This window comes from Oncorhynchus gorbuscha, linkage group LG19, assembly GCF_021184085.1.
Source record: "Oncorhynchus gorbuscha isolate QuinsamMale2020 ecotype Even-year linkage group LG19, OgorEven_v1.0, whole genome shotgun sequence".
NCBI classification, from domain to species: domain Eukaryota; kingdom Metazoa; phylum Chordata; class Actinopteri; order Salmoniformes; family Salmonidae; genus Oncorhynchus; species Oncorhynchus gorbuscha.
The window spans coordinates 74,216,796-74,236,657 of record NC_060191.1 but is presented as its reverse complement, the minus strand read 5'-3'; the positions used below and the strand labels follow the sequence as shown (position 1 = coordinate 74,236,657).

The 19,862-nt window shown below is 46.0% G+C and overlaps 1 protein-coding gene across 1 annotated transcript in view; it reads right to left on the bottom strand.

Annotated features, from left to right (window-relative positions):
- Positions 1-14,442, bottom strand: part of urb1 (URB1 ribosome biogenesis homolog) — an 80,209-nt gene extending 65,767 nt beyond the window's left edge. Inside the window, exons 1-8 of the mRNA XM_046313774.1 lie at positions 14,190-14,442; positions 13,859-13,998; positions 11,229-11,380; positions 10,989-11,118; positions 10,050-10,146; positions 4,536-4,621; positions 3,634-3,759; positions 1,946-2,076 (exon numbers count right to left, since the gene is read on the bottom strand). Coding sequence (XP_046169730.1) covers positions 1,946-2,076; positions 3,634-3,759; positions 4,536-4,621; positions 10,050-10,146; positions 10,989-11,118; positions 11,229-11,380; positions 13,859-13,998; positions 14,190-14,325 — 998 coding nt within the window. The 5' untranslated portion in view covers positions 14,326-14,442. The remainder of the gene's footprint in view (positions 1-1,945; positions 2,077-3,633; positions 3,760-4,535; positions 4,622-10,049; positions 10,147-10,988; positions 11,119-11,228; positions 11,381-13,858; positions 13,999-14,189) is intronic.
- Between the last annotated feature and the right edge of the window lie 5,420 nt (positions 14,443-19,862).

The following is a 19,862-nucleotide window of genomic DNA, read 5'->3' as shown; positions in this document are numbered from 1 at the left end:
AGAGAGGAGATAAAGATAGAGGAGAGAGAACAGAGTGATAGAGGAGAGAGAACAGAGTGATAGAGGAGAGAGAACAGAGAGATAGAGGAGAGAGAACAGAGTGATAGAGGAGAGAGAACAGAGTGATAGAGGAGAGAGAACAGAGTGATAGAGGAGAGACGGGAGAGAGAACAGAGTGATAGAGGAGAGAGAACAGAGTGATAGAGGAGAGAGAACAGAGTGATAGAGGAGAGAGAACAGAGTGATAGAGGAGAGAGAACAGAGTGATAGAGGAGAGAGAACAGAGTGATAGAGGAGAGAGAACAGAGTGATAGAGGAGAGAGAACAGAGTGATAGAGAGAACAGAGAACAGAGAGAGAGAGATAAAGATAGAGGAGAGAGAACAGAGTGATAGAGAGAGAACAGAGTGATAGAGAGAGAACAGAGCGAGGAGAGATAAAGAGGAGAGAGAACAGAGTGATAGAGAGAGAACAGAGAGAGAGGAGAGAGAACAGAGTGATAGAGGAGAGAGAACAGAGTGATAGAGGAGAGAGAACAGAGTGATAGAGGAGAGAGAACAGAGTGATAGAGGAGAGAGAACAGAGTGATAGAGGAGAGAGAAAACAGAGTGATAGAGGAGAGAGAACAGAGTGATAGAGGAGAGAGAGAACAGAGTGATAGAGGAGAGAGAGAACAGAGTGATAGAGGAGAGAGAACAGAGTGATAGAGGAGAGAGAACAGAGTGATAGAGGAGAGAGAGAACAGAGTGATAGAGGAGAGAGAACAGAGTGATAGAGGAGAGAGAACAGAGTGATAGAGGAGAGAGAACAGAGTGATAGAGGAGAGAGAACAGAGAGATAGAGGAGAGAGAACAGAGTGATAGAGGAGAGAGAACAGAGTGATAGAGGAGAGACGGGAGAGAGAACAGAGTGATAGAGGAGAGAGAACAGAGTGATAGAGGAGAGAGAACAGAGTGATAAAGGAGAGAGAACAGAGTGATAGAGGAGAGAGAACAGAGAGATAGAGGAGAGAGAACAGAGTGATAGAGGAGAGAGAGAACAGAGTGATAGAGGAGAGAGAACAGAGAGATAGAGGAGAGAGAGAACAGAGTGATAGAGGAGAGATGGGAGAGAGAACAGAGTGATAGAGGAGAGAGAACAGAGAGGAGAGAGAACAGAGAGGAGAGACGGGAGAGAGAACAGAGTGATAGAGGAGAGTGAACAGAGTGATAGAGGAGAGAGAACAGAGAGATAGAGGAGAGAGAGAACAGAGTGATAGAGGAGAGATGGGAGAGAGAACAGAGAGACAGAGGAGAGACGGGAGAGAGAACAGAGAGACAGAGGAGAGACGGGAGAGAGAACAGAGGAGAGAGAACAGAGAGGAGAGAGAACAGAGTGATAGAGGAGAGAGAACAGAGTGATAGAGAGAGAACAGAGTGATAGAGGAGAGAGAACAGAGAGGAGAGACGGGAGAGAGAACAGAGTGATAGAGGAGAGAGAACAGAGTGATAGAGGAGAGACGGGAGAGAGAACAGAGTGATAGAGGAGAGAGAACAGAGTGATAGAGGAGAGAGAAAACAGAGTGATAGAGGAGAGAGAACAGAGTGATAGAGGAGAGAGAACAGAGAGATAGAGGAGAGAGAAAACAGAGTGATAGAGGAGAGAGAACAGAGTGATAGAGGAGAGAGAACAGAGTGATAGAGGAGAGAGAAAACAGAGTGATAGAGGAGAGAGAACAGAGTGATAGAGGAGAGAGAACAGAGAGATAGAGGAGAGAGAACAGAGTGATAGAGGAGAGAGAACAGAGTGATAGAGGAGAGAGAACAGAGTGATAGAGGAGAGAGAACAGAGTGATAGAGGAGAGAGAAAACAGAGTGATAGAGGAGAGAGAACAGAGTGATAGAGGAGAGAGATCAGAGAGGAGAGATCAGAGAGGAGAGACGGGATGCATCAGATTCATGCCTGACCTGCCAGCCGTTCCAAAGCTGGGGTCGTAGAAACTGATGCCATGTTTCCGGGAGCAGCATAGATTCAGGAGGAAGTTGTGAACCAGTTTCCTCACAACCATCTTCCCTGCTTCCTCTGCGTTCTCCGCCATCTGAAGAAATTGACATTCAAAACAAGACTCTGTGATGATTGTGAGTGAGAATAATTTAGGGGGCGCCAATATTTGTTCTCTTACACACTTAAATACCGAAAGGTCACTGGTTTGAATCCCGGAGCTGACAAGATGAAAAATCTGTTGCTGGACAACGGTGACCCTGGCCGTGACCCCACTCCCTGGGGGTCTATCGGGGGGGCATTGGGATATGCATGAAACACATTTCCGTTACACACTTATTTGTGTTTTATGCATATCCCAATGACCTTTCGATAGACCCCCAGGGAGTGGGGTCACGGCCAGGGTCACCGTTGTCCAGCCCCTGGGGCGATTAGGGTTAAGTGCCTTGCTCAAGGGCACAGCAACAGATTTATCATCATGTCGGCTCCGGGATTCAAACCAGTGACCTTTCGGTTACTGGCCCAAAGCTCTAACACAGAGAGAGAGAGCAGAGATAAAGAGAGAAAAGCAGAGATAAAGAGAGAGCAGAGATAAGAGAGAGATTAAGATAAATGCACTTCCTAACCTCCTGCCCAATGTATGACCATATTAGAGATACATATTTCCCCCAGATCACACAGATCCACAAAGAATTCGAAAACAAATCCAATTTTGAAAAACTCCCATATCTACTGGGTGAAATTCCACAGTGTGAAATCACAGCAGCAAGATTTGTGACCTGTTGCCACGAGAAAAGGGCAACCAGTGAAGAACAAACACCATTGTAAATACAACCCATATTTATGCTTATTTATTTTATCTTGTGTCCTTTAACTATTTGTACATTGTGTATATATATATATATATATATATAAATAATATGACATTTGTAATGTCTTTACTGTTTTTAAACTTCTGTATGTGTAATGTTTACTGTTCATTTTTGTTGTTTTTCACTTTATATATTCACTTTGTATGTTGTCTACCTCACTTGCTTTGGCAATGTTAACACATGTTTCCCATGCCAATAAAGCCCTTGAATTGAATTGATATATTGAGAGAGCAGAGATAAAGAGAGAGAGAGATAAAGAGAGAGAGAGAAAGAGAGCAGAGATAAAGAGAGAGAGAGAAAGAGAGCAGAGATAAAGAGAGAGAGAGATAAAGAGAGAGAGCAGAGATAAAGAGAGCAGAGATAAAGAGAGAGAGAGATAAAGAGAGAGAGAGAAAGAGAGCAGAGATAAAGAGAGAGAGATAAAGAGAGAGAGCAGAGATAAAGAGAGCAGAAATAAAGAGAGAGAGAGATAAAGAGAGCAGAGATAAAGAGAGAGAGAGATAAAGAGAGAGAGCAGAGATAAAGAGAGCAGAGATAAATAAAGAGAGAGATAAAGAGAGAGAGAGAGAGAGAGAGAGATAAAGAGAGAGAGAGAGAGAGAGAGAGAGAGAGAGAGAGAGATAAAGAGAGAGAGAGAAAGAGAGCAGAAATAAAGAGAGAGCAGAGATAAATAAATAGATAGAGAGATAAAGAGAGAGAGAAAGAGCGAGAGAGATAAAGAGAGAGAGAGAGAGAGAGAGAGAGAGAGAGATAAAGAGAGAACTAGTGGACAGATCCATTACCTTGCTGTCGTCTGTGCTTGCATCCACAATGCCATTCCACCTGTAGAGAGATGCAATCTGGGCCAGGAGAGACGGAGTGAAGAAACGCACCTTCTGGGTCTTACTGATGGCTTGTCTCTGGACCACCTACAGCAGAGGAAACACATCGCTGTCACGTGTCCTCCCTCTCCGGCGCTCCAGGTCACCAGGCTGCTCATTATGACGCACACCAGCGCCCCATCAGCCTCACCTGGAACTCCATAACCTGCCTGATTACCTTCCCTAAATCTGTCTCTCTCCCTTTGGTTCTTCCTACTCAATGACCTTCTCTAAATCTGTCTCTCTCCCTTTGGTTCTTCCTACTCAATGACCTTCTCTAAATCTGTCTCTCCGGTTGGTTCTTCCTGCCCAATGACCTTCTCTAAATCTGTCTCTCCGGTTGGTTCTTCCTGCCCAATGACCTCTAAATCTGTCTCTCCCTTTGGTTCTTCCTACCCAATGACCTTCTCTAAATCTGTCTCTCCGGTTGGTTCTTCCTACCCAATGACCTTCTCTAAATCTGTCTCTCCGGTTGGTTCTTTCTACCCAATGACCTTCTCTAAATCTGTCTCTCCGGTTAGTTCTTCCCCCAGGCGTTATTGTTTCTGTTCCAGTGTTCATGTCTGTACTCTATTCTGTGTTTCTTGTCTTGTTCTATGTTGATTTATTTATTAAATAAACTCCCGGGACGTGCTTCCCGACTCCCCAGCGTAAACGTTATAACCCCTTAAAGTCTGCAGGTATACCGCGTTATAATGCACTATAAATACTGGTCATAAGTATGTACAGCCTCCTGATAAAACGTCTCCTAATCGTCCGGACAAAACAGCCCATTTTCATTCATTACCCTGAAAAGTCACCGAGACAACGAGATTAGGCCCCACCTTAGTCTGCAGAGTAGACAGAATCAGGTTGACAGTGGAGATACGATCCTCCTTCAGTCCACTGCTTAGAATGTCTGGCAGGAAATCTGACAACCAATCAAATGTTTCATCATCAAACAAGGGAGAGGCAGGCCTATATTCCTACAGTAGAGATAGGACCCAAGACAGGCCTATATTCCTACAGTAGAGATAGGACCCTCCTTCAGACCAGGGGGAAGACAGGCCTATATTCCTACAGTAGAGATAGGACCCTCCAGACCAGGGGGAAGACAGGCCTATATTCCTACAGTAGAGATAGGACCCTCCTTCAGACCAGGGGAAGACAGGCCTATATTCCTACAGTAGAGATAGGACCCTCCTTCAGACCAGGGGAAGACAGGCCTATATTCCTACAGTAGAGATAGGACCCTCCTTCAGACCAGGGGAAGACAGGCCTATATTCCTACAGTAGAGATAGGACCCTCCTTCAGACCAGGGGAAGACAGGCCTATATTCCTACAGTAGAGATAGGACCCTCCTTCAGACCAGGGGAAGACAGGCCTATATTCCTACAGTAGAGATAGGACCCTCCTTCAGACCAGGGGAAGACAGGCCTATATTCCTACAGTAGAGATAGGACCCTCCTTCAGACCAGGGGAAGACAGGCCTATATTCCTACAGTAGAGATAGGACCCAAGACAGGCCTATATTCCTACAGTAGAGATAGGACCCTCCTTCAGACCAGGGGAAGACAGGCCTATATTCCTACAGTAGAGATAGGACCCTCCTTCAGACCAGGGGAAGACAGGCCTATATTCCTACAGTAGAGATAGGACCCTCCTTCAGACCAGGGGGAAGACAGGCCTATATTCCTACAGTAGAGATAGGACCCTCCTTCAGACCAGGGGAAGACAGGCCTATATTCCTACAGTAGAGATAGGACCCTCCTTCAGACCAGGCAGAAGACAGGCCTATATTCCTACAGTAGAGATAGGACCCTCCTTCAGACCAGGGGAAGACAGGCCTATATTCCTACAGTAGAGATAGGACCCTCCTTCAGACCAGGGGAAGACAGGCCTATATTCCTACAGTAGAGATAGGACCCTCCTTCAGACCAGGGGAAGACAGGCCTATATTCCTACAGTAGAGATAGGATATATTCCTACAGGACCCTCCTTCAGACCAGGGGGAAGACAGGCCTATATTCCTACAGTAGAGATAGGACCCTCCTTCAGACCAGGGGAAGACAGGCCTATATTCCTACAGTAGAGATAGGACCCTCCTTCAGACCAGGGGAAGACAGGCCTATATTCCTACAGTAGAGATAGGACCCTCCTTCAGACCAGGGGAAGACAGGCCTATATTCCTACAGTAGAGATAGGACCCCTCCTATATTCCTACAGTAGAGATAGGACCCTCCTTCAGACCAGGGGAAGACAGGCCTATATTCCTACAGTAGAGATAGGACCCTCCTTCAGACCAGGGGAAGACAGGCCTATATTCCTACAGTAGAGATAGGACCCTCCTTCAGACCAGGGGAAGACAGGCCTATATTCCTACAGTAGAGATAGGACCCTCCTTCAGACCAGGGGGAAGACAGGCCTATATTCCTACAGTAGAGATAGGACCCTCCTTCAGACCAGGGGAAGACAGGCCTATATTCCTACAGTAGAGATAGGACCCTCCTTCAGACCAGGGGGAAGACAGGCCTATATTCCCACAGTAGAGATAGGACCCTCCTTCAGACCAGGGGAAGACAGGCCTATATTCCTACAGTAGAGATAGGACCCTCCTTCAGACCAGGGGGAAGACAGGCCTATATTCCTACAGTAGAGATAGGACCCTCCTTCAGACCAGGGGAAGACAGGCCTATATTCCCACAGTAGAGATAGGACCCTCCTTCAGACCAGGGGAAGACAGGCCTATATTCCTACAGTAGAGATAGGACCCTCCTTCAGACCAGGGGAAGACAGGCCTATATTCCTACAGTAGAGATAGGACCCTCCTTCAGACCAGGGGAAGACAGGCCTATATTCCTACAGTAGAGATAGGACCCTCCTTCAGACCAGGGGAAGACAAGCCTATATTCCTACAGTAGAGATAGGACCCTCCTTCAGACCAGGGGAAGACAAGCCTATATTCCTACAGTAGAGATAGGACCCTCCTTCAGACCAGGGGAAGACAGGCCTATATTCCTACAGTAGAGATAGGACCCTCCTTCAGACCAGGGGAAGACAGGCCTATATTCCTACAGTAGAGATAGGACCCTCCTTCAGACCAGGGGACCCTACAGTAGAGATAGGACCCTTTCAGACCAGGGGAAGACAGGCCTATATTCCTACAGTAGAGATAGGACCCTCCTTCAGACCAGGGGAAGACAGGCCTATATTCCTACAGTAGAGATAGGACCCTCCTTCAGACCAGGGGAAGACAGGCCTATATTCCTACAGTAGAGATAGGACCCTCCTTCAGACCAGGGGAAGACAGGCCTATATTCCTACAGTAGAGATAGGACCCTCCTTCAGACCAGGGGAAGACAGGCCTATATTCCTACAGTAGAGATAGGACCCTCCTTCAGACCAGGGGAAGACAGGCCTATATTCCTACAGTAGAGATAGGACCCTCCTTCAGACCAGGGGAAGACAGGCCTATATTCCTACAGTAGAGATAGGACCCTCCTTCAGACCAGGGAAGACAGGCCTATATTCCTACAGTAGAGATAGGACCCTCCTTCAGACCAGGGGAAGACAGGCCTATATTCCTACAGTAGAGATAGGACCCTCCTTCAGACCAGGGGAAGACAGGCCTATATTCCTACAGTAGAGATAGGACCCTCCTTCAGACCAGGGGAAGACAGGCCTATATTCCTACAGTAGAGATAGGACCCTCCTTCAGACCAGGGGAAGACAGGCCTATATTCCTACAGTAGAGATAGGACCCTCCTTCAGACCAGGGGAAGACAGGCCTATATTCCTACAGTAGAGATAGGACCCTCCTTCAGACCAGGGGAAGACAGGCCTATATTCCTACAGTAGAGATAGGACCCTCCTTCAGACCAGGGGAAGACAGGCCTATATTCCTACAGTAGAGATAGGACCCTCCTTCAGACCAGGGGAAGACAGGCCTATATTCCTACAGTAGAGATAGGACCCTCCTTCAGACCAGGGGGAAGACAGGCCTATATTCCTACAGTAGAGATAGGACCCTCCTTCAGACCAGGGGAAGACAGGCCTATATTCCTACAGTAGAGATAGGACCCTCCTTCAGACCAGGGGAAGACAGGCCTATATTCCTACAGTAGAGATAGGACCCTCCTTCAGACCAGGGGAAGACAGGCCTATATTCCTACAGTAGAGATAGGACCCTCCTTCAGACCAGGGGAAGACAGGCCTATATTCCTACAGTAGAGATAGGACCCTCCTTCAGACCAGGGGAAGACAGGCCTATATTCCTACAGTAGAGATAGGACCCTCCTTCAGACCAGGGGAAGACAGGCCTATATTCCTACAGTAGAGATAGGACCCTCCTTCAGACCAGGGGAAGACAGGCCTATATTCCTACAGTAGAGATAGGACCCTCCTTCAGACCAGGGGAAGACAGGCCTATATTCCTACAGTAGAGATAGGACCCTCCTTCAGACCAGGGGAAGACAGGCCTATATTCCTACAGTAGAGATAGGACCCTCCTTCAGACCAGGGAAGACAGGCCTATATTCCTACAGTAGAGATAGGACCCTCCTTCAGACCAGGGGAAGACAGGCCTATATTCCTACAGTAGAGATAGGACCCTCCTTCAGACCAGGGGAAGACAGGCCTATATTCCTACAGTAGAGATAGGACCCTCCTTCAGACCAGGGAAGACAGGCCTATATTCCTACAGTAGAGATAGGACCCTCCTTCAGACCAGGGGAAGACAGGCCTATATTCCCACAGTAGAGATAGGACCCTCCTTCAGACCAGGGGAAGACAGGCCTATATTCCTACAGTAGAGATAGGACCCTCCTTCAGACCAGGGGAAGACAGGCCTATATTCCTACAGTAGAGATAGGACCCTCCTTCAGACCAGGGGAAGACAGGCCTATATTCCTACAGTAGAGATAGGACCCTCCTTCAGACCAGGGGAAGACAGGCCTATATTCCTACAGTAGAGATAGGACCCTCCTTCAGACCAGGGGAAGACAGGCCTATATTCCTACAGTAGAGATAGGACCCTCCTTCAGACCAGGGGAAGACAGGCCTATATTCCTACAGTAGAGATAGGACCCTCCTTCAGACCAGGGGAAGACAGGCCTATATTCCTACAGTAGAGATAGGACCCTCCTTCAGACCAGGGGAAGACAGGCCTATATTCCTACAGTAGAGATAGGACCCTCCTTCAGACCAGGGGAAGACAGGCCTATATTCCTACAGTAGAGATAGGACCCTCCTTCAGACCAGGGGAAGACCTACAGGCCTATATTCCTACAGTAGAGATAGGACCCTCCTTCAGACCAGGGGAAGACAGGCCTATATTCCTACAGTAGAGATAGGACCCTCCTTCAGACCAGGGGAAGACAGGCCTATATTCCTACAGTAGAGATAGGACCCTCCTTCAGACCAGGGGAAGACAGGCCTATATTCCTACAGTAGAGATAGGACCCTCCTTCAGACCAGGGGAAGACAGGCCTATATTCCTACAGTAGAGATAGGACCCTCCTTCAGACCAGGGGAAGACAGGCCTATATTCCCACAGTAGAGATAGGACCCTCCTTCAGACCAGGGGAAGACAGGCCTATATTCCTACAGTAGAGATAGGACCCTCCTTCAGACCAGGGGAAGACAGGCCTATATTCCTACAGTAGAGATAGGACCCTCCTTCAGACCAGGGGAAGACAGGCCTATATTCCTACAGTAGAGATAGGACCCTCCTTCAGACCAGGGGAAGACAGGCCTATATTCCTACAGTAGAGATAGGACCCTCCTTCAGACCAGGGGAAGACAGGCCTATATTCCTACAGTAGAGATAGGACCCTCCTTCAGACCAGGGGAAGACAGGCCTATATTCCTACAGTAGAGATAGGACCCTCCTTCAGACCAGGGGAAGACAGGCCTATATTCCTACAGTAGAGATAGGACCCTCCTTCAGACCAGGGGAAGACAGGCCTATATTCCTACAGTAGAGATAGGACCCTCCTTCAGACAAGGGAAGACAGGCCTATATTCCTACAGTAGAGATAGGACCCTCCTTCAGACCAGGGAAGACAGGCCTATATTCCTACAGTAGAGATAGGACCCTCCTTCAGACCAGGGGAAGACAGGCCTATATTCCTACAGTAGAGATAGGACCCTCCTTCAGACCAGGGGAAGACAGGCCTATATTCCTACAGTAGAGATAGGACCCTCCTTCAGACCAGGGGGAAGACAGGCCTATATTCCTACAGTAGAGATAGGACCCTCCTTCAGACCAGGGGAAGACAGGCCTATATTCGCAAGCTTATTTTATTTGTATTAGTCTTGTTGTATTTTCTGTCATTTTGAGATGTAGTATAATCCTGACCTTTCATCTCCAGCAGTTGTCCAATAGTAACGTTGTCACCAGAGACCAGGAAGGAGAGGGCAAACTGGGTGTAAGCCATGCGGACATCAGGTCTACCCTAGAGAGAGAGAGAGATGAATGAGATCACAGAATACCAGTCATTAGAGATGCATCATTATAACCTCAATCCAAGCCCTGGTTGGGACATAGTTTTTGGGACATAGTTTTTGGGACATAGTTTTTGGGACATAGTTTTTGGGACATAGTTTTTGGGACATAGTTTTTGGGACATAGTTTTTGGGACATAGTTTTTGGGACATAGTTTTTCCTGATCAGCTCAAACGTTCAGGAGGATAGTTTTTGGGACATAGTTTTTGGGACATAGTTTTTGGGACATAGTTTTTCCTGATCAGCTCTTCCTATTGACACTAAAGACAACTATAAACCAACCGTGGGTTTTCAACGACACTAAAGACAACTATTTTTTTATTTTACCTTTATTTTACCAGCCAAGTCAGTTAATTAAGAACAAATTCTTATTTCCAATGACGGCCTAGTAACAGTGGGTTAACTGGTCTAGGAACAGTGGGTTAACTGGTCTAGGAACAGTGGGTTAACTGGTCTAGGAACAGTGGGTTAACTGGTCTAGGAACAGTGGGTTAACTGGTCTAGGAACAGTGGGTTAACTGGTCTAGGAACAGTGGGTTAACTGGTCTAGTAACTGCCTGTTCAGGGGCAGAACGACAGATTTGTACCTTGTCAGCTCGGGGGGGTTTGAACTTGCAACCTTTCGGTTACTAGTCCAACGCTCTAACCACTAGACTACCCTGCCGCCCCGAACCCTCATACAGAGGGAGTGTCCCAAATGGCACCCTATTCCCTATGGGACCCTGGTCAAAAGTAGTGCACTATATAGGGAATAGGGTGCCATTTAGGATGGACACTGACCAGGTCTCTTACCATCTTATCCTTCCTCTTGGCCAAAGCAGACAGGCCTTTAGTGAAGTGGAAGTGGCTGAAGACTTCCCTGGCTGTGTCTGCTCCCTGGGATACCATGGCTGACAGGAAACTCAGGCAGTGACGGACAAACCTGGCCCAGAAGAGACGACATCACTACGTTAGAATGAGAGACGCGCGCGCACACACACAACAAAAATATTTATTTAGTTCAAACAAAAGCTGCTTCATGTTCCAACGTACCTGTGGTTTTCTGAGTGTAGGGATGTCTGTATGAGTTTCATATAGCTGGAAACGGCCTTCTTTACTATAGTGAATCCCACCATGCTGAAATGAGAGAGATCACTGGCCGTACGCAGCAGAATCATCTCCAAACTCTGGAAAATCAACATCATCTGGACAGAGACAAGGACAATGTAATGTTTAACAGATTAGTGCATGGTGTGTACGTATATAGACTGATTATATAGACTATATATATATAGACTGATTATATAGACTATATATATAGAATGATTATATATACTATATATAGACTATATATATATAGACTGATTATATAGACTGATTATATAGACAATATATATATATATATATATATAGACTATATATATAGACTGATTATATAGACTATATATATATATAGACTGATTATATAGACTATATATATAGAATGATTATATAGACTGATTATATAGACTATATATATATATATATAGACTGATTATATAGACTGATTATATAGACTTATATATATATAGCCTGATTATATAGACTAATATATATATATAGCCTGATTATATAGACTATATATATATATATATATAGACTGATTATATAGACTATATATATAGACTATATATATATAGACTGATTATATAGACTATATATATATATATATATAGACTGATTATATAGACTGATTATATAGACTATATATATAGACTATATATATATAGACTATATATATAGACTATATATATATAGACTATATATATATATATATAGACTGATTATATAGACTGATTATATAGACTAATATATATATATATATATAGCCTGATTATATAGACTGATTATATAGACTATATATATATATATAGACTGATTATATATACTATATATAGACTATATATATATATAGACTGATTATATAGACTAATATATATATATATAGCCTGATTATATAGACTGATTATACTCGGCCTTGTCTCAGGATGGTAAGTTGGTGGTTGAAGATTTCCCTCTAGTGGTGTGGGGGCTGTGCTTTGGCAAAGTGGGTGGGGTTATATCCTTCCTGTTTGGCCCTGTCCGGGGGTGTCCTCGGATGGGGCCACAGTGTCTCCTGACCCCTCCTGTCTCAGCCTCCAGTATTTATGCTGCAGTAGTTTGTGTCGGGGGGCTAGGGTCAGTTTGTTTATCTGGAGTACTTCTCCTGTCCTATTCGGTGTCCTGTGTAAATCTAAGTGTGCGTTCTCTAATTCTCTCCTTCTCTCTTTCTTTCTCTCTCTCGGAGGACCTGAGCCCTAGGACCATGCCCCAGGACTACCTGACATGATGACTCCTTGCTGTCCCCAGTCCACCTGGCCATGCTGCTGCTCCAGTTTCAACTGGCCTGGGCCCTAGGACCATGTCCCAGGACTACCTGACATGAGGACTCCTTGCTGTCCCCAGTCCACCTGGCCATGCTCCTGCTCCAGTTTCAACTGTTCTGCCTTACTATTATTCAACCATGCTGGTCATTTATGAACATTTGAACATCTTGGCCACGTTCTGTTATAATCTCCACCCGGCACAGCCAGAAGAGAACTGGCCACCCCACATATGCTCTCTCTAATTCTCTCTTTCTTTCTCTCTCTCGGAGGACCTGAGCCCTAGGACCGTGCCCCAGGACTACCTGACATGATGGCTCCTTGCTGTCCCCAGTCCACCTGACTGTGCTGCTGCTCCAGTTTCAACTGTTCTGCCTTATTATTATTTGACCATGCTGGTCATTTATGAACATTTGAACATCTTGGTCATGTTCTGTTATAATCTCTACCCGGCACAGCCAGAAGAGGACTGGCCACCCCACATAGCCCGGTTCCTCTCTAGGTTTCTTCCTAGGTTTTGGCCTTTCTAGGGAGTTTTTCCTAGCCACCGTGCTTTTACACCTGCATTGTTTGCTGTTTGGGGTTTTAGGCTGGGTTTCTGTACAGCACTTTGAGATATCAGCTGATGTACGAAGGGCTATATAAATAAATTTGATTTTGATTTGATTATATAGACTATATATATATATATATATACTATATATATTTATACTATATATATATATATATATATTATATATATATATTTACTATATATATATATATATATATATATTATATATATATATTTACATTTACATTTACATTTAAGTCATTTAGCAGACGCTCTTATCCAGAGCGACTTACAAATTGGAGAGCGACTTACAAATATATATTTATACTATATATATATATATATATTTATACTTATATATATATATATATATATATAGACTATATATATATATATATACTATATATATATATAGACTATATATATATATATATATAGACTATATATATATATAGACTATATATACTATATATATATATATATATAGACTATATATATATATAGACTATATATATATATAGACTATATATATATATAGACTATATATATATATAGACTATATATATATATAGACTATATATATATACTATATATATATATAGACTATATATATATAGACTATATATATATAGACTATATATATATAGACTATATATATATAGACTATATATATGACTGATTTCCAGTTAACAGGAGACTGACAGAAGCTAATGCTGTACTCTACACACTTCACTCTCCGTCTGCTTGTCTCCCTCCAGCAGTTTGAAGATCTCAGAACACTCCATGGAGATCTTGATGTATCCCTCAACAACGTCATACAGGTCAGGACATGGCAGCTTCTTCGCCGTCGTGACGAATGAATCCAAGCCTGCAGTGCAGAGAGAACATTTGTTGTTCAGTATTGACATAGTCAATGACAATTACAACTAGCACCGTTGATAATTGACATACACTCTGCAACAAACACACAGACATTAAAACAAAGAGTTAAATCCTATCACTGCAAAGTTGTAGGTTGCTAGTAAGCTAACGGTAGCGAATAGCAACACGGCCACTCACCCTTCATTGCCTTGGTCGGCTCCTTCAACATGGCTTTAAAAACAGTTCCATTGAACTCTGCTGTCTCAGATACTTTTCCTTTCTTCGCGTGGGTTTTGGACTCATCCACATCTTCACTCGACCGTTTCTTCACCATCTTGTTTGAGAGGTAAACGGAAAATGCGATCAAATAGTTTTAGCCACCGGTCTTGCTGGCTACACATGTGAGAACCTAAACAGAAAGGTGTTCTTCTGTCAATGTGTCCGGGGGAGCTCCATTTCCATGTCACTTTGGTTCCGGGCTGCGCAAACAGTAAGAATTCTCCCTTCACGTTCACGCACAATATTCCTCAAATATAAACCATTCATTCAAATAAAGAAATTAGACTGACAGTTTTGTTTCTTTTATTTCCTCTTCAAGGATGGATCATTTTTAGAATAACAGAATAATGGTTCAGGAATTGAGCCTGTCATTCCTACCTCATTCAGCTCATTGTAAAGAACATACAGAAAACATGATAGCACTTTATCATTATTAATAAAGTATTGTATCTCTCTGTAATGGATATCAAGTTTTGGTACATTAAACAGATAATTGACATTGATGTCCATGGCTGATGGCCACTGTGTAGATTGTGGCAGCAGAGCTGCAGTCTCCCCCCTTCCATCACTGTAGTCTTGCATTGCCATCCTTCCAAGTCTGGAAGGACGCCAGGGAGCTGAGGCTCCCATCACAGGGCTGTTGGAACTGAAAGGCGAGGAGGAGGAAGCCAGGGAGCTGAGGCTCCCATCACAGGGCTGTTGGAACTGAAAGGCGAGGAGGAGGAGGAGGAGGAGGAGGAAGCCAGGGAGCTGAGGATCCCATCACAGGGCTGTTGGAACTGAAAGGCGAGGAGGAGGAGGATGCCAGGGAGCTGAGGCTCCCATCACAGGGCTGTTGGAACTGAAAGGCGAGGAGGAGGAGGAAGCCAGGGAGCTGAGGCTCCCATCACAGGGCTGTTGGAACTGAAAGGCAGGGGACTGAGGCTCCCATCACAGGGCTGTTGGAACTGAAAGGCGAGGAGGAGGAGGAAGCCAGGGAGCTGAGGCTCCCATCACAGGGCGGTTGGAACTGAAAGGCGAGGAGGAGGAGGAAGATAGGGAGCTGAGGCTCCCATCACAGGGCTGTTGGAACTGAAAGGCGAGAAAGAGGAGGAAGCCAGGGAGCTGAGGCTCCATTCACTCGGCTGTTGATCCATGTCCCATATGAACTTCAGAGTCACGTCCTTCATCCGCTCCTCATAGACCTGGTCAAACCTCCCAGTCTGGGTCACTGTGAACACGTTCTTCAGGTCCCCAAATTTGACCCATCACAGCACAACCGGTCACGATCATGACCAGGGCCCGTCATGAGTCAGAGTAAGAGCATTATAAATGGTTTATATGCAGTTCATTTATAATCCCCCCCCCCCCCAATCTCTGGGCCATAGTCATGAAGCATCTCATAGTAATCTTATTCATTATGATCTAAAAGTCACAACTGATCCTAGATAAGCACTGCTATAGAGACGCTGTGTGAATACAGGGTCAAGCCCATAGTCATGAAGCATCTCATAGTAGATGTGCTGATCTAGGATCAGCCCCTTTTTTTGAGCATGTCCTCTGGTATGAACTCATAGTTGGCCTTGAGGTCGTGTTACATGTTTTACAACGTGTATTTTTTTTAAACTGTCATGTTGAAGTCTGCTTCATTCAGGTCCCCCTACAGGAAGTGGCTGATCTTCAGATCCTGAGAAGAAGAAAAAAATAAACATGTTCATTAAAGATGAAACCCCTGCCTGAAGTTGGGGGAGTGGTGAAGGCCACTGCCCTGAGGTTGGGGGAGTGGTGAAGGCCACTACCCTGAGGTTGGGGGAGTGGTGAAGGCCACTACTCTGAGGTTGGGGGAGTGGTGAAGGCCACTACTCTGAGGTTGGGGGAGTGGTGAAGGCCACTACTCTTGAGGTTGGGGGAGTGGTGAAGGCCACTGCCCTGAGGTTGGGGGAGTGGTGGGTGAAGGTCACTACCCTGAGGTTGGGGGAGTGGTGAAGGCCACTGCCTGAGGTTGGTGGAGTAGTGAAGGTCACTACCCTGAGGTTGGGGGAGTAGTGAAGGCCACTGCCCTGAGGTTGGTGGAGTGGTGAAGGCCACTACCCTGAGGTTGGGGGAGTAGTGAAGGTCACTACCCTGAGGTTGGTGGAGTGGTGGGTGAAGGCCACTACTCTGAGGTTGGTGGAGTGGTGGGTGAAGGCCACTACCCTGAGGTTGGGGGAGTGGTGAAGGCCACTACCCTGAGGTTGGGGGAGTGGTGAAGACCACTACTCTGAGGTTGGGGGAGTGGTGAAGGTCACTACTCTGAGGTTGGGGGAGTGGTGAAGGCCACTACCCTGAGGTTGGGGGAGTGGTGAAGGCCACTACCCTGAGGTTGGGGGGCCCTGGTCAGGGTGAAGGCCACTGCCCTGAGGTTGTGGTGAAGGTCACTACCCTGAGGTTGGTGGAGTGGTGAAGGCCACTACTCTGAGGTTGGGGGAGTGGTGAAGGTCACTACTCTGAGGTTGGTGGAGTGGTGAAGGCCACTACTCTGAGGTTGGGGGAGTGGTGAAGGTCACTACCCTGAGGTTGGTGGAGTGGTGAAGGCCACTACTCTGAGGTTGGGGGAGTGGTGAAGGTCACTACCCTGAGGTTGGTGGAGTGGTGAAGGCCACTACTCTGAGGTTGGGGGAGTGGTGAAGGTCACTACCCTGAGGTTGGTGGAGTGGTGAAGGCCACTACTCTGAGGTTGGACTGTGTAACAAAGCCAGTCGGGGACCTCTGGTGAAGGTCACTACCCTGAGGTTGGTGGAGTGGTGAAGGCCACTACTCTGAGGTTGGGGAGTGGTGAAGGTCACTACTCTGAGGTTGGTGGAGTGGTGAAGGCCACTACTCTGAAGTGTGTTTTTCGAGGCCTACGAATCTGACCGGGCAGATGGCGTCAGATGGGCGAGTTGATGTCAACATTGTGAACATAGTGTCCCCTGGGAGTGGTGAAGGTCACAACAAACACAATTGAATTTTACCGATGGAAATTTAACTGGTCAGAGATACCGTGATGAGATCCTGACGCCCATTGTCGTGGTCACCTCATATTTCAACATGATAACCCACAGCCCCACGTCGATCTGTACACAATTCCTGCAAGCTGAAAATGTCCCAGTTCTTCCATGTTCTGAGTCACCCGTAGCATGTTTGGGATGCTCTGGATCGAGGCAAGTCTATGTGAAGGAGATGTGTGGTGTTGCATGAGGCAAAACGGTGGTCACACCAGATATCGACTGAGGATCCACACCACTACCTTTGCTTTTAAAGGTATCTGTAACCAACAGATGGTAATCCCAGTTGTGAAATCCATAGGGGCCTAATTAATTTATTAATTTATTTCAATTGACTGATTTCCTTATATGAACTGTAACTCAGTAAAATCATTGAAATTGGTTGCATGTTGCGTTTATATTTTTGTTCAGTATATATTTATATTTGTATTTATTATGGATCCCTATTAGTTCCTGCCAAGGCAGCACTACTCTTCCTGAGGTCCCCATGGCCAAGGGCAGTGGGGTTTATTATGGATCACCCATTAGTTCCTGCCAAGGCAGCAGGTTGGTCCCCTACCTTTGGTCAAGTGGTTTATTATGATCCCCATTAGGCCAAGGCAGCAGCTACTTTTCCTGGGAGGATCCCCATTAGTTCCTGGGCAGCAGCTACTTTTCCTGGGATTTATTAAGGATCCCCATTAGTTCCTGGGCAGCAGCTCTCTTCCTTATGGATCCCCACCCTGCCAAGGCAGCAGCTACTCTTCCTGGGGTTTATTATGGATCCCATTAGTTCCTGCCAAGGCAGCAGCTACTCTTCCTGGGGTTTATTATGGATCCCCATTAGTTCCTGCCAAGGCAGCAGCTACTCTTCCTGGGGTTTATTATGGATCCCCATTAGGTCAAGGCAGCAGCTACTTTTCCTGGGATTTATTATGGATCCCCATTAGTTCCTGCCAAGGCAGCAGCTACTTTTCTGGGATTTATTATGGATCCCCATTAGTTCCTGGGCAGCAGCTACTCTTCCTGGGGTTTATTATGGATCCCCATTAGTTCCTGTCAAGGCAGCAGCTACTTTTCCTGGGATTTATTAAGGATCCCCATTAGTTCCTGCCAAGGCAGCAGCTACTCTTCCTGGGGTTTATTATGGATCCCCATTAGTTCCTGCCAAGGCAGCAGCTACTCTTCCTGGGGTTTATTATGGATCCCCATTAGTTCCTGCCAAGGCAGCAGCTACTCTTCCTGGGGTTTATTATGGATCCCCATTAGTTCCTGTCAAGGCAGCAGCTACTCTTCCTGGGGTTTATTATGGATTCCCATTAGTTCCTGCCAAGGCAGCAGCTACTCTTCCTGGGATTTATTAAGGATCCCCATTAGTTCCTGCCAAGGCAGCAGCTACTCTTCCTGGGGTTTATTATGGATCCCCATTAGTTCCTGCCAAGGCAGCAGCTACTCTTCCTGGGGTTTATTATGGATCCCCATTAGTTCCTGCCAAGGCAGCAGCTACTCTTTCTGGGGTTTATTATGGATCCCCATTAGTTCCTGTCAAGGCAGCAGCTACTCTTCCTGGGGTTTATTATGGATCCCCATTAGTTCCTGTCAAGGCAGCAGCTACTCTTCCTGGGGTTTATTATGGATCCCCATTAGTTCCTGCCAAGGCAGCAGCTACTCTTCTTGGGGTTTATTATTGATCCCCATCAGTTCCTGCCAAGGCAGCAGCTACTCTTCCTGGGGTTTATTATGGATCCCCATTAGTTCCTGCCAAGGCAGCAGCTACTCTTCCTGGGGTTTATTATGGATCCCCATTAGTTCCTGCCAAGGCAGCAGCTACTCTTCCTGGGGTTTATTATGATCCCCATTAGTTCCTGTCAAGGCAGCAGCTACTCTTCCTGGGGTTTATTATGGATCCCCATTAGTTCCTGCCAAGGCAACAGCTACTCTTCCTGGGGTTTATTATGGATCCCCATTAGTTCCTGCCAAGGCAACAGCTACTCTTCCTGGGGTTTATTATGGATCCCCATTAGTTCCTGCCAAGGCAGCAACTACTCCTCGTTTTTGGGGTTGGTTACTATCTAGGTGTTTATATATGTCTATTGTCTAGTTGCCTGTGTCTGCACATTTGTAGTATAGCTTCACGTTCGTTTAGTTTGTTTTGTGTCCGTCTTCATTAAATATATAACATGTATTCAAATCACGCTGCGCCTTGGTCTCCTCCATTCGACGAACGTGACAAATGAACTTATCCTCTGCAGCAGGGGTACCTCTGGGTCTTCCTTTCCTGTGGCGGTCCTCATGAGAGACAGGTACCTCTGGGTCTTCCTTTCCTGTGGCGGTCCTCATGAGAGCCAGTTAACTCTACTGACCTTATCCTCTGCAGCAGGGGTACCTCTGGGTCTTCCTTTCCTGTGGCGGTCCTCATGAGAGCCAGTTAACTCTACTGACCTTATCCTCTGCAGCAGAAGTACCTCTGGGTCTTCCTTTCCTGTGGCGGTCCTCATGAGAGCCAGTTAACTCTACTGACCTTATCCTCTGCAGCAGAGGTACCTCTGGGTCTTCCTTTCCTGTGGCGGTCCTCATGAGAGCCAGTTAACTCTACTGACCTTATCCT